General features: G+C 41.4%; 2 protein-coding genes across 3 annotated transcripts; both read right to left on the reverse strand.

Moving 5' to 3' along the window:
• Nucleotides 1-2,746: 2,746 nt before the first annotated feature.
• LOC118408684 lies at nt 2,747-5,465 on the reverse strand. Its single transcript, XM_035809539.1, has 3 exons — nt 5,354-5,465; nt 4,783-4,907; nt 2,747-3,398 (listed from the first exon to the last, which is right to left on the reverse strand). The coding sequence occupies exons 2-3, from the start codon at nt 4,901-4,903 to the stop codon at nt 3,166-3,168; spliced, it is 354 nt and encodes a 117-aa protein (XP_035665432.1). The 5' UTR covers nt 4,904-4,907; nt 5,354-5,465; the 3' UTR covers nt 2,747-3,165.
• Nucleotides 5,466-11,383: 5,918 nt separating this feature from the next.
• LOC118408682 lies at nt 11,384-14,008 on the reverse strand. 2 transcript variants are annotated; one of them, XM_035809537.1, is made up of 3 exons: nt 13,892-14,008; nt 12,665-12,759; nt 11,384-11,976 (listed from the first exon to the last, which is right to left on the reverse strand). In XM_035809537.1, exons 1-3 carry the CDS (start codon nt 13,972-13,974, stop codon nt 11,702-11,704), a joined length of 453 nt encoding a protein of 150 aa, XP_035665430.1. In that variant the 5' UTR covers nt 13,975-14,008; the 3' UTR covers nt 11,384-11,701. The 2 variants fall into 2 exon arrangements, with proteins under 2 accessions (XP_035665430.1, XP_035665431.1); XM_035809538.1 differs by having other exon boundaries at nt 13,763-13,899.
• Nucleotides 14,009-14,029: the final 21 nt, after the last annotated feature.

Here is a 14,029-nt window from a genome sequence, read left to right on the forward strand (position 1 = left end):
ATAGTACATAGATGGACAGAGGATTTGCCTGGTGTTTCCTCTGCACCCAGGAAAAGCCCATATGAAGGAAAAGCACAAGGTCCTGCACAAATACAATAGTCCAGAGATGGACGCCCCTCTTTCAACCTCCTTGATCACACATACGTTAGTAGCTGGCTCAGGGCCTTTCGTCCCCGCTTAAGGAAATGTGAGGAACTGATGATGGATGTAAAGGTAGGATCAGCCTAATCTCCAGGTAGGTGTTTGAAGAAGGGCCCGTGGTTTTGATTACTTTGTACGTCTTTCAAGTAATGCTATTTTTTCATTTACCGTACTTTTTGGTTTGATACGTAACATGAAATAAAACACCAGAGTTAAAAGACGAGCTAAAGCGATATACATTTATGCGTCAACTTAAAGATTAAAGGTTTGAACCCAGATGATATGTTGAACTATTTACAGCATAGCTAAAATGAACGGGGTTTTCATGGTTTAAGTAATTCCTGCAGACTTACTAAGTTGTTCATTGATGATGGAACGATGACGTTGATTGCAGCTACAACAGAGAGATGTGCCTTTCCTGTATAAAAGACACCACAATGGGCATGTCGATAAAATAGCAAAACGCCTGACAAAAGACATGTCTGCCATTCAAACTGTTCCCGGATTAATTGGGACGACAAGTCTGCTCACCGCAGGAGATCTCTCTACTCGAATCTTACTGTGATGCCACATATATACCTCCATGTAGGAAAACACTTGGAGTCATCCATGATCCAACAAAAGTTACATAGGTACTTATGTTTACAGCGATCCAGGACTGTACGTCGTGTGATATGGGGACTGGACTTGGAATTTTTAAACAACTTTGAACGACGAGAGGGTAGAATTTGTCACGTCAATGAGTATTTTTATAATCTTTATCGATATCGTTACATATTGATGGGTTACTTTATGTGAAAACTAGCTACATGTACATACGTGTTGTTGGCTGTCAAATAGCTTTTGAATGTCTTTCACATTTATAAGGGGAATTTGCTGATGATTTTTCTTCCGTTAGTTCCTCAATCATTTCTTATTTATGATGAACAGATTCTCTAATTCGATATATTCTCAAGAATCAATAGCGGACAATTAACGCTTGGTACAAATTCATGTTACGTAATTATATAATGTGAACACGACCATGAGAAATGGTTCTACATTGATGTCCTGTATGGGATGGATTGTATTGTGTCGTATAAGAACAAGCGATGTCGTGAGACATTTTAGATTGCTTTACAGTCGACACGGTGTGACCAGTCCTGTAGGATTGTGAATGTGCAACTTTTTTGTTGCAAAATAACTAGTCTCGTTTCCTAGATGACTTTCAAACTGCTATCCACAGGCCACAGTCAGGGTTGCCCGGATGCACAAATTACCCCAGTAGACGTATCTGTGCGTGTTGATCAGTTGTCTGATTAGATGTATAATATCTTGCAAAAGAATTATAGCAAGAGTGCCTATTAGTCATGGTGACGTCAACACATTGCCACCTTACAACCTTAGCCGGTTAGGCTAATTTGACTTAAATGAGGTGTAGTAAGACATCCATTACTCTTGTTGACCTTCATGGCAGTAGGGAAAAGACACATTTTCAGGTATTTCCCAAGTGTGCCGCGCCTGCTTCCAGTTCTATTTGCATGATATAACGGAAGCTGACAGACAGGGAAATGATGTGCCCAAACTCACACGTTGTTTATTTTTTAAACTTACGAAAAAAGTCAGTGCGTGTGAGAACACCAGCTGACATGTCTGGCTGTTACTTAAGAGTTAATGACCCACCCCGAGGTGTATAAGGTGTCATAACGCCTGGTCCTTTGCTATAATCACCGAATACTGTAAATCCACCGAGTGAGCGAAGCAACAGGCGGGCCATTAACGTTAATATCATATAGCCTACCCAAACTTGCAAACTCCTGTATGACGCATAGATCCCTTGGTACTATACGTGTGAATTCCTTTGTCAAATTTTTGAAAATTCACATTTGTTCTTTCATATATACATTTGTATGGAGATTAAAGATTGCATTTTGAAACCAAAATTTCCACAGAAAATATTCGAGACATTGCAGTCGAACAAAACTCACTATTAGTGTTAACAGAAGGAGCCATTCCCCCTTGCCGTCTGTACTTATTCCTACTCTCCAAGCAGAGGTTAGGCTCTGGCTATTTTTTAAAACGTTTTTTGCTAGTCGCTTTTATCGGGCTTTCTATTTTTTATTTTATCTTGCTGTGTCAAAACCTTTGGCTGGCGTACTTCAAGAAAAATGACAAAATAGAACGCCCGATAAAAACGACTAAAAAACGTTAAAAAAACAGCCGGAGCCTAACCTCTGCTTGGAGAGTAACTTATTCCCTCTGCTCTGGCATATGTTTCGCTCCTTTTGATTGGCCAATGCATGCATATCCCTTACTTTCCTGTGTATCTCTCCTTCTGATTGGTCAGAATCTGAATCGACACCAACTGATGCAAATTCTGACCAATCTGATCAGAAGCAGCGATACGCACCGGGCTGGCCGGAATCTATGTGTTACGGCGTCATAATCAACATGGAACGGGTCCTTCTGATTCGCGGCGCCTGGCTATATGACAATAGTACACAATTTGAAGTTGGGAGGCGAGGATCTGCTTGGTTGACGGGGGTCGGACACACAGTCTTAACAGTACAAATGCACACTATCCTACATTGGAACGTCAGTAAAGAATTATGTAATCTTGACGCCATTCTCTATATCATTTTTATTCATCTCCAAAACTAATTGCATGTTCCCTTTTGATAAGCTGACTTTCTTTCGAACAGGTCTATAGCAAAGATACTATAAGGTCTTGGTATTTGTAACCAATTTTGGGTACCAGCCCCTCCAACATATGACATGGTACACATATGATACAAATCTCAAGGTCATCTATTAGTAAAATACGTTGGTTGATTCCAGACCAAACTGATGTAATAACATGATCCATGTGTCAGCCTCAGTTACCAGCGAGCTCAACACGCTACTTGAACATGTCCGTTTTGAATTAATTTTTTTTTTTAGTGATCATTTCCGCAACTTTGGTTCAGACAGTCAGACTCTCATCCAAAGAAAATCGTAGAAAACAGTTACTGGGGCTTGTGACGCCTGCATGTCATTGATACTTTCTCACGGACACATGGACCTGCCGAAGCGTGACCAGGCGTTGGGGTTGTACTGGACCCGGTCGGGATCGGCAGAGTCCACCACCTCCTCGTCGTCTATCTCCGTGGACGGTTGGCGTCGCTCAATGCTGTTCGGTAAGGTGTCTTCCCAGAAAATGTCGTCGCTATTCAGTCCACCTCTTCGGTCCGGCCAGGCACGCTTGAGACCCACCGGTACCCTGCTTCGTATTCTCCTGCCTGAACAAAAAGCACACAAAAGATGTGGTGGTTTTAGTTTAGCTAAAATCTGACGGGGCAAAGGATGCTAGTAGCTTCTGCTAAAAGCATTAGAGCAACTGTTGACAGAAGTTCAGTTACTGTAACGGCTGGTCATCGACTTGCGCCTTTAAAAAAATCTTCTTAAACAACAGTAGTCTAAAGTCAGGTTTGGCTAGAAAGCTATCATTTATGACTTGGCCACATATCCCGCAATCACGACGCAACGGTATATTATATTATAATATTGATACGATCACGACTACGTGAGAAAAGACTTAAGAAATCTTGTCTAGCTTGCAGCTACAATACTCACAATTAGATAAGATAAACTTCTCACTAGACTAGCGGTAGGGCTATATGCGGAAACGGTCGACACGGGGAGTTATGATTTCCATGGATATGTGAGCTTTATCTTAATCCAAGCTGAAATTTCCAATTAGGTTTCATTTTCCTTTCATCTCTGATAGCACAAAATAGGTTTCCAAACGTATGTATGAAATAATGAATGATCGTGAACGTGCAGGTCGCAACAAAAGAAATAATACTCGCTTACTGCAAACTACCAATGGTCCAAAGATTCAAAAAGCGCTCAAACGAGCTACAACCTCGTATAAAGAATACATAATCAATACACGATATAGAGCCACTAATATAATCTAATGTTACTGATACAAACGAAGTTACATAGCTGGTGTGGTGACATGTAACACATGAGCATGGGTCACTGGCCCGACGCGTCCATAGCTCACGCCACCACTATCAACACTGTCCCAAACCGTCATGCAGGGCACATTCGGGGTAGGGTTTTTTACTTTAATCTAAGGGTTCTGGGTTCGAAACCCTCCGAGGCCCCTATATTGTGCCCTTGGGAAAGGCATTTCACACTCATTTCCACACTTGCCTGAGGTGAAAATAAGTACCTGCTAACTTCAGTTAGCGACTATTGTGAAAATGAGTACCTAACTTCGGTTAGCGACTATTGTGAAAAATGAGTACCTAACTTCGGCTAGGGATGCCCGATCGGATGGAACATAAAGCCAAAGGTCCGCTGTTTGTAGACAGCTACACCAGCACAGTGAAGCGGGTAGGGGTCCATCAAACCCTACAGTCCGGCCTTACGTAGCTTATAACTGGGCTGTAATGCCTATAGGTGGTTTAACGGTGATACGAAACAAATAGCCGGAGAAATCACAGGGAGACTCTGGAATCTCTAACTTTGGTTATCACGAAAACTCCGAAAGGTTTCAGAAGCTACAAAATTCATGGTAAACCGTTTTGTGAACTGCAGAACTGTACAAGGGCATGTTGAAAATGAGTCATTTTTCGTTATTAATCATTTGTAGATGAGAAAACGGGAAAGTACCTCCACAGTCTTGCCTGTGCTGTGCCTCTCGCCCTCCAAGCGCCAGACTGTCTACCGTACTGGGAAGAATGGTGTGCAGCAAGACCAGAAGAGACGCCAGGAGAAAAGCGGTAGTCCTCATCGTTCTGACGGTGAAGAGTGGTGATAATTGTTTCCAAACAAGTAAGACAAACAGATGCAATAACCGTAAAATAAGTCATTTTCTTTGTCACACTATCACTCTAGTTTAACCTTTTAGCCATGTCTTGAGAGTCAAGAACAGGTTTTTACTGCAAAACGAGATGCTGGCTGTTAGTTGTTTCTCTTGATGCAAAGGCAACAGGTTGATGTATTTATCCTTAACGAGATATATTCTATTCTAGTCTAGTTTGGCTTTCAGCTCTAGTGTCTATGTCATGTGTACGTCATGTACAAAGTCAAACAAATCTTAAATATTACCAGGAAGTATCTTAAATATTACCAGGAATTCTGCGCATCCATTTGAAATATTAGCACGAGTTGTGCGTATGGACTTCAAGTTAACAGACCAACCGGACTTTGTATCGTGAAAATGCCAAAGTGACAAACTCACCTGGTTTCCTCCAGACTGGCAAGGCGACGAAAAGATGCCGACGAAAAGATAGAGTTAGGAATATTAGTCCGCCCGCTGGACTGACAGCTTTTATAGAGTAGACACTACTTGTCCCGATTACAATATCCCTTTATACCACGCGGGACTGTCTTAACGAATGCTGACTAAATACCCCCCGCCGGGACACTGCGTCATTCCTTAAGAACACCAGATCAGTTGCCATCCGGATACTAGTACATCCCTAACTACCAGGAACTTCCACCCTCTCATAAACTCGCAGAAATTAGTTATGTTGCGCTGTTTCCACAATCGCCACGTTTTCGTGTGACTAGTTGGTGTACTTTAATCAGTATCATTCCCAAAACACGACTGCTGAAGAGCTCCAGTAGGGCAATAACATCCATGTAGACTCTCTCATAACCGCAGAAAGATTCTAACGAGTGGAGGAAAGTGTCTGACAAATTTTGACGTAGAAGACAAGATATAATTCTACCCCGAGGTTACTGTCGGATTCATGTCTGGAGTAATGTGAGCATTGATAGGACAAGAATAACACGACTAAACCAACATCACTTGTTTTAGTTATCATATATTTATGTGTAAAAATCGAACAGCCTGTGGCTGGCGATCGAGGACCGGTATTTCTATTTCGAGGGCGCGCTGTATCCGCCGCTGACAGTCTTGCCATTGCAATAAACACCAACCACGTCTGTGGCTTCACCTGTTGCCACATAACCTTCGAGTATCAATGAATAGAAGGCAACTTTAACTCTCTCCAAATTCGACTTAAATTCCATCCAAAGTTAACGTTAAGTCACTTCAATATCTTTTAAATGCCTACTGTTTGTTAGTAAGTGGTTTGGATACTGTCGGTGTTTCCATATTTTGACAGAGTTTTAGATTTTATAAGACTTTATATTAATAACGCGTCGTTTGTGACCCACAGGCTACCGACGAATAGTTACTTTCAAATAAAGGTTGCAGCCGTCTATGCACGAACAGCGGGAAATGCACAAAAACTACGTACATCCGAAACCTACAAAATTCTGTTGCCAATTTGTATGGAGCAACGTTTTTAACGGTGTTGATTAGATGAATTGCAACGAACGAGCGAAGGATATTTGCTTTGAAAACCTACATAACACATTACTGCCGCCTACACATTGAAAACGAAGTCTTCTTTTCCTAGTCGTATGTCTTGAGCCCTGCTCTGTGGAAATCCTGTATCTTATGCCACATGATCTGTGATCAAAACACTGTTTTGTCACTCATCCATTAGCAAAATGCCAAGGCTAGTCCCCATAATATCCAACAGGTCCTTCATGTAATTCTTTAATCCACTTCAATGGGTTGAATAGATTTCCTACTTATCCTCCATCCTTAGGCACGTAATTTCTAAGATCATCTGTGGGTTATCTGTAACGAGAACACTAAGCTTGCTTTTAACCCACTTTTTGACCTGAAATAATTTTCAACCAAAGTCAAACAATCTTCAGTGTACACTTGACAGTGGAGCATTAAGGTGCACTCTCACTGCACTTGCGTCAAGCTTGCGTCACTAGTGCGGGGTTCGAAAGATACTTGGCGAATTTCAGAGATAAAGAACGAATTTTCTTACTTTGTGTATTTTGTCGTATTCTAAGTTGTACGTATCACGCAATATATAAATTATAAAAAATCCGATAAGATAACAAAACAGTGACGCAGTGAACGAACCCCACCGTGACGCAAGCTTGACACAAGTGCAGTGAGAGTGCACCTTTACTAGTTGTGGGGATGGGTACTGTCGGGGTCGGTCGGACTGCACAGACTGATATGAAGAGTCAGAATTCCCTCGTCTATCTTGTGCTTCTCATATGTCCCACTTCCTTCCAAGAATCCTTATCAGTAATGAAGATGGTTTTGTAAGATTGATGACGTTGGCGTCTCAGAAATCACCACATGTACGAGATTAACGGTTTAAAGACTGCATCACGAGACGTGACCTGTGACAAAGCCTTTATGAGGACCAGATAACTGCCATGACAATACCGACACGGACGTCATTAGAACTATTTGTCGTAAGCTCTGAGGTGATTTCGTGATACATTTGATCATGCGGGGGTGGGGGTGGGGGGTGGAGGGGGTTTCTTGAAAGAAATCTGAGCATTGCACGATGATTTTCATCTACTATCTATAAATCACGGACATACGTTCCAAATTGTTGCCTTTCTTCCGGTAATTAACTGTGCTTAGAGAGTAGGATGCGACAGGTGTTTAGGACTGGATATTCATTTCATTCTGAGCACACTCTGAATTGATGGAGGTAGGCTGTCTCGGAACTCTGATTTTGATCACCAGACCTGCTGGTGATACATCAATGTCTCAGCATCTTAACAACATCTTCTGTTGAACGGAAGATGTAAATACTGTTTGACAATTGGGCACCAGAACTCTCCAATTATATTGTATATACCGATCTATCTCTTTTAAGCATTCAATTTTTAAATGTGTATGGTCACATGAATAATGCTGTTTCGCAGACTCTCGACATTAATGTGTAAAGTTTTATGAATCAATCAGTTGTTAGTGGACACTTGAAGTATGTGAATTTGTTGCATAATTCAGCCCGTTTTTGGGGCTGCGAAGCACATCTTTTGAATAAAGTATGTAAGTGTGTTGTGCGGAAACGATGGAGTGATTACCTCCATGAAAAAATGGAGGTATAGTTTTGAGTGTGTCTGTGTGTGTGTGTGTTTGTGTGTGTGTGTGTTTGTGTGTGTGTCTGTGTGTCCGCATATTTGTGGTCATCATAACTTAGGAACCTCTTGATGGACTACTATGATATTTGGTATGTAGGTAGGGGTTGGGAAGACGAAGGTCAAGGTCAATTTTGGGCTCCCTGGTGTGTGGCCTTGGTACTGCAGCGCAACTTCCGGTTTTGCTATCTCGGTGTTCTGAACATGCTATGGTCAAGATTTTTAAGTATTAGATAGCTCTTGTGCTCAGGAAAAAATTACGTAAGTTTGGGTCCCCTAGCGTCTAGTTTGGGAATAGCAGGGGCATTTTTGTCAAAAACTTCTGACGAGGATAACTCAAGAAGGGAACAACGGATTCTCATCATTTTTGGTATGTAGGTACCTTAGACAATTTTGTACAAGATTAAATACTAATTATGCAAAATAGGAGCACATTTGCATAATTAATGAGGATATTATATTATGGCAGTTTTTTCAATGTATCTCTTGTCCTGGATGTGATATGGTCTTGACATTTGGCTGGTAGATAGCTTGCAGTGTCATGACAAAGTGGGGCAGGTTTCAGCCCCCTAACATTTAATTGCGGAACTGCAGGGGCGTTTTTGTCAAGACATTCTAAAGAGGATAACTGCAGAAAGGATTGATGGATTGGCATCATACTAGGCATGTGGGTACCTTAGGCAAATATGTTCATAATGATATACATTTTATGCAAATGAGGACTTAATTTGCATGATTAATGAGGAAATTGTATAATTCCATTGTTTTCAATAACTGGACTTCAATAAATGTAACACATGTTAACTATGATAGGTGGAATATAAGCAGATACCAAATATGGTAATGAGGAACTTATTTGCATAATTTATGTAAACTTGCAAAAACGCTTTATGATTAATAATGGGAATTTTATAATTGTGACATGTGTACGTTAGTCAATGATGAACAATACCATGCATAAATTATGTTAATGTGCTAGTCAATTGCATGAAATTTACGAAAGCTCTAAATTTTCATGGAGGTATGAGGTCGCCGAACTCTAGTTTTAGTTGTGTTCATTCGATATTCCATTCATACTACGTATACCGGACACGGACTTTGAAAATAAAGTTATTTAACACACACCTTGAAAGTGTTGACTTTCTTAATCCAAAGGTTGTAGAGAGCGGAGCCTATCATTCCTATTCAATGTGAAGAGCCATGTGATGAGCTATGAATCCATTCAATCCATCGTTTATTATTGTACTCACTAGCTTCCATCACCAATATTTGCTATAAATGGGCGATGACAGGAAACTGCTTTTCTTGCATCTCTTGCGAGATGGCGCAACTACCCATAAAGGGCTAAACCTTTCCCTGTGTCACGAGCCTTTCATTGCCATCCATTCACACTTTACCTAACCTTTTTAACTACCCAATGAGAGTAGGACGGGATGAAATTGGAATCATATATAAACCACTTGGACTTCACGTGTCGCCTCGGAGTACTGCCACTGAGATTATATGGTCATGGTATCAACGACCGTTGGTTGTGTGTCCTGGTTCCCTTGTCACCTCCATGAAAAAATGGAGGTATAGTTTTGAGTGTGTCTGTCTGTGTGTGTGTGTGTGTCTGTGTGTCCGCATATTTGTGAACATCATAACTTGAGAACCTATTGATGGACTAGGATGATATTTGGTATGTGGGTAGGGGTTGGGAAGATGAAGGTCAAGGTAAATTTTGGGCCCCCTGGTGTGCGACCTTGGTACTGCAGCGCAACTTCCGGTTTTGCTATCTCGGTGTTCTGAACATGCTATGGTCAAGATTTTTAAGTATTAGATAGCTCTTGTGCTCAGGAAAAAATGACATAAGTTTGGGCCCCCTAGCGTCTAGCTTTGGGATAGCAGAGGCATTTTTGTCAAAAACTTCTGACGAGGATAACTCAAGAAGGGAACAACGGATTTTTTTGATTTTTGGTATGTAGGTTCATTAGACAATGTTGTACAAGATAAAATACTAATTATGCAAAATAGGAGTACATTTGCATAATTAATGAGAATATTCTATCGTAGCAGTTTTTTCAATGTATCTCTTGTCCCGTACGTGATATGGTCGTGACATTTGGATGGTAGATAGCTTTTAGCTTCATGACAAAGTGGGGCAAGTTTCAGTTCCCTAACATTTAATTGTCGAACTGCAGGGGCGTTTTTGTCAAGACACTCCAAAGAGGATAACTGCAGAAAGGAACGGCGGATTGCCTGCATTTTAGGTACGCAGGTAGCTTAGGCAAAGATGTTCATAATGATATGCATTTTATGCAAATAAGGACCTAATTTGCATAATTAATGAGGAAATCATATGATTCCATTGTTTGCAATAACTGGACTTCGATAAATGTAACACTTGTTAATTATAATCAGTGGAACATATGCATATATCAAATATGCAAATGAGGAACTTATTTGCATAATTTATACAGAAATTGCAAAACAACTTAATGATTAATGATTTGAATTGGGAATTTTACTTGTGACATGTGTACTGTACATTATTCAATGATGAACAACACCATGCATAAATCATGTTAATGTTAAGTCATTTGCATGAAATTAACAAAAGCTCTAAATATTCATGGAGGTATGAGGTCGCCGAACTCTAGTTAGTTTCAGTACTGTGCCCACTGAGCTCTGTATTGTACCATCCAGTTCGAATGCATACCGAGAACCTGACTACCGAAAGGTGGCGCCCATGCTTTGCCGTAATTTTGTTGACTGCTCGCGCTTACATCACCACACGTCTCATGGACCTTCTTCCATCCACCATCCATCCATCTATGCATCCGTCCGTCCGTCCATCCATCCATCCATCCATCCATCCATCCGTCCATCCGTCCATCCGTCCATCCATCCATCCATCCATTCATCCATCCGTCCGTCCGTCCGTCCGTCCATCCATCCTTCCATCCATCCGGATATCCGTCCATCCGGATATCCGTCCATCCGTCTGTCCATCCATCAATCCATCCATTCATTCATTCATACATACATACATACATACATACATAAATTGTGTTGTTTATTTGTTTGAACCTTTCTTTATTCATGAGAAGCTCAAACCGTTTCCATTGAGGGAGGTGAGGGTCAGATACATACATACATACATACATACATACATACATACATACATACAAACATACATACATACATACATGTGACCAGTCATACAAGTTTTTGTCTTCAGCTATAACCCTATATCTCTTAGTTCATGATAGAAGTGACAAAGAATGGTGACAAGAGGAAAGTGCAGCCCAAATTACGTTTTCTTCAACTTTATTCTTGGAATGTCTGAAGTGTACCTGCTGACCACAGATCAGCTAATAGGATTTATCCTGCAGCTCACTTCGTCTCTAATACTTTTTGAACGATCTGCGCCTCCTGGAAATATGGCAACAATCTGAAATAGCGCAACGCTACGTCGAGCTGACTTTCTGCGAATTGACCGACAAACGTCATCTGTGTCTATTCTGAATACAGTGTAATCATTCAGAAATATTGAACTAAAGAAAAGGCGTGATTCTGGCTGTATCATGTCGGAACGCCAGGTAACTTTTGCGTGTGAAGACTGTACTGATCAACCGTACAGGGCTAAGAAGCCTTGCGGGTTGGGCATCAGTTTGCTCCAGACTACCACGCGGGACCCTTTCCACTTGGAGGCTCTCCTTCGTCCGTCGCCGGTGTCTCGGGGCTGGTCCCCGTCTGGCCTCGCGGCAGCGGTGCCCTGGCGGAGCAGCGAGAACGGCAGGTCAGGCTGCAGGAAGTCCCCTGAAGTCGGTCTGCCACCCACTCGTGGAGTACGGGGCGAAAGGGGCACGCTAGGTGTGTCCATGTCCATGTCCATGACGCTGTCTGATGAAATATTCACATCAAAGGTCTTAAATCATTGATTTTGAGACAAAAATGTCGAGGATATGTTTGATTACAAAGATGCCTCACTATGAGCCTGTATTTGATTTCTTCAATCAAAATTCGTAATTTGGAAAAAGCGAAATTTTTCATACTCTATTTCGACGCTGACGGATGCCCATTAGAATGGAACATATGCCGGTGTCCATATCAAGTTATATATAACGTTATATATATATATAATACATACATAGCGTTCTATACCATAGCCATGTCATATCATGTTAACCACCCTGTGATATCTTTTCGTGTCATAACATGCAGTATCTAACGCTTTGAAAAGGAGACGAACTAATTTTGCTGCAGGTGGGTTTTCGATTAAGGAAGAAGAATACCGAGACGGCGTGGTACTAATCAGCGCATGGTCAGTATGACGTGGATTAAAAAATTGTCATGTTTCAAGCTGTTTTTCTTTCTTAAGTTAATCTTCGATACTCCCTAGCCTGGGTACCATTCTCCGTTGTAACCGTTCGCTCGATCCTTTTTGTTACTTACGCCGTCGTTAGCAAGCGAAAAGATTGAGCCAGCTGTTACAACGGAGACTGGTATCCAGGGTAGATACTCCCCAACGATACGAGCACGGCCTATGCGTTCTTCTTTCAGTAAAAGAATGTATGAGAACATAACCTACCCTTCAATCTTTCTTGAAAAGGAACCTCATTGGCTGTGGCCCAGACTGTCAGTAGTAGAAGATTCACCAGAGTTCCAGGCATCCTGAATGTCACCCTAAGTACAAATATGTCAAAGTTGGGATCAATACAACATGTCCGAGGAGTGGTTTTTACAATCGATCAATGAGACAGAAAGTCCAAGATGGCGTTGGGAACCCATTCAAACCCGGTTGAATCTGGCTCAAGTCGAGTTATAAAAATTTGTTTGGGGCTTCATATAGCGAGGGTACGTTTTTGCAAATGGTTGGAGGAAAGGGTGGATACCAGACTAGATTTACCAAACCAATCATGAAACAAATTAAATGTTTGCAGAGCGTCGAGCCACAATATTGTTTGGCGATTATACTTATAACAAATGGATTCGGGGAACTAAATAATCTGTCAAACCATTTCCATTTCTTGACTTCTTGACGAAGTTAGCAGATCAAAATGCTATCATGACGAAGATCAGTACCTCTTGGATATGAAAAGAAGACTTTACCGATATTCCCTCGTCTTACAACTCTTCTTCAAGATTCCATTTTTTTCAATTGTAACTGTTCAGATATTGGCACAAACAAAAAGCCTAACATAAAGTAATTTAGCACTGTGATTGACGGAATATTCTAGTTAGACAACTCATGCTTGGTGAGAGATTGAGTAGCAAACAGCGGTGTGGTTAGGCAGAAAAACGCCACGACAGTCCTGTCTAATACCTTCTTGGACTAACCAGTTGACAAGGCTTGTTAACACAGTGAGAAAGCCCAATGGAACAACATTGGTGTATGACGTCCCCCGTTGAATACTATAATTGTTGTCCACATATTCCAGCACTAACAACATGTACCAAACCTACAGAAAAAGTAGCGGTGCAATTTTTTACAACCTCGTTTTTAGCAGTTTCCACTTCTATTCGTAAATCTAGAAACCGCTCTCACAACACTTGGTGGTGCGGCCGGAGGAAGATTGGACAACGTTGGGATAGCGAGGCAGTACAGGTGGAGTTTGTTATCAAACATATTCTCATTAGAAAAGGGACACTCAATAACAAACTTGAATCACACGGCCATGGAACTTACCTGGAGCGTCGAATCAAACTTCTTCTTCGTAGACTGACTGAGGCCGTACTACGTGCACCAGCCCTCCAACCTGTTGTCGGAGTCGACACTACAGTCGGCAATGATTGACAGAGACATATGGGCTGTCACCTTTTATCTGGTTCCTCCTTCATTACTAATGAGTCACGTGCTCTCTGGGTAGAATTCAGTTTGACGTAAATCGTACGCACCATGGGACCGGCGTACCTGCAGTGTTTGTCATAACAAAATCATTATAATACTGACAAA

This window comes from Branchiostoma floridae, unplaced genomic scaffold (genome assembly GCF_000003815.2).
Source record: "Branchiostoma floridae strain S238N-H82 unplaced genomic scaffold, Bfl_VNyyK Sc7u5tJ_335, whole genome shotgun sequence".
Classification (NCBI taxonomy): Eukaryota; Metazoa; Chordata; class Leptocardii; order Amphioxiformes; family Branchiostomatidae; genus Branchiostoma; species Branchiostoma floridae.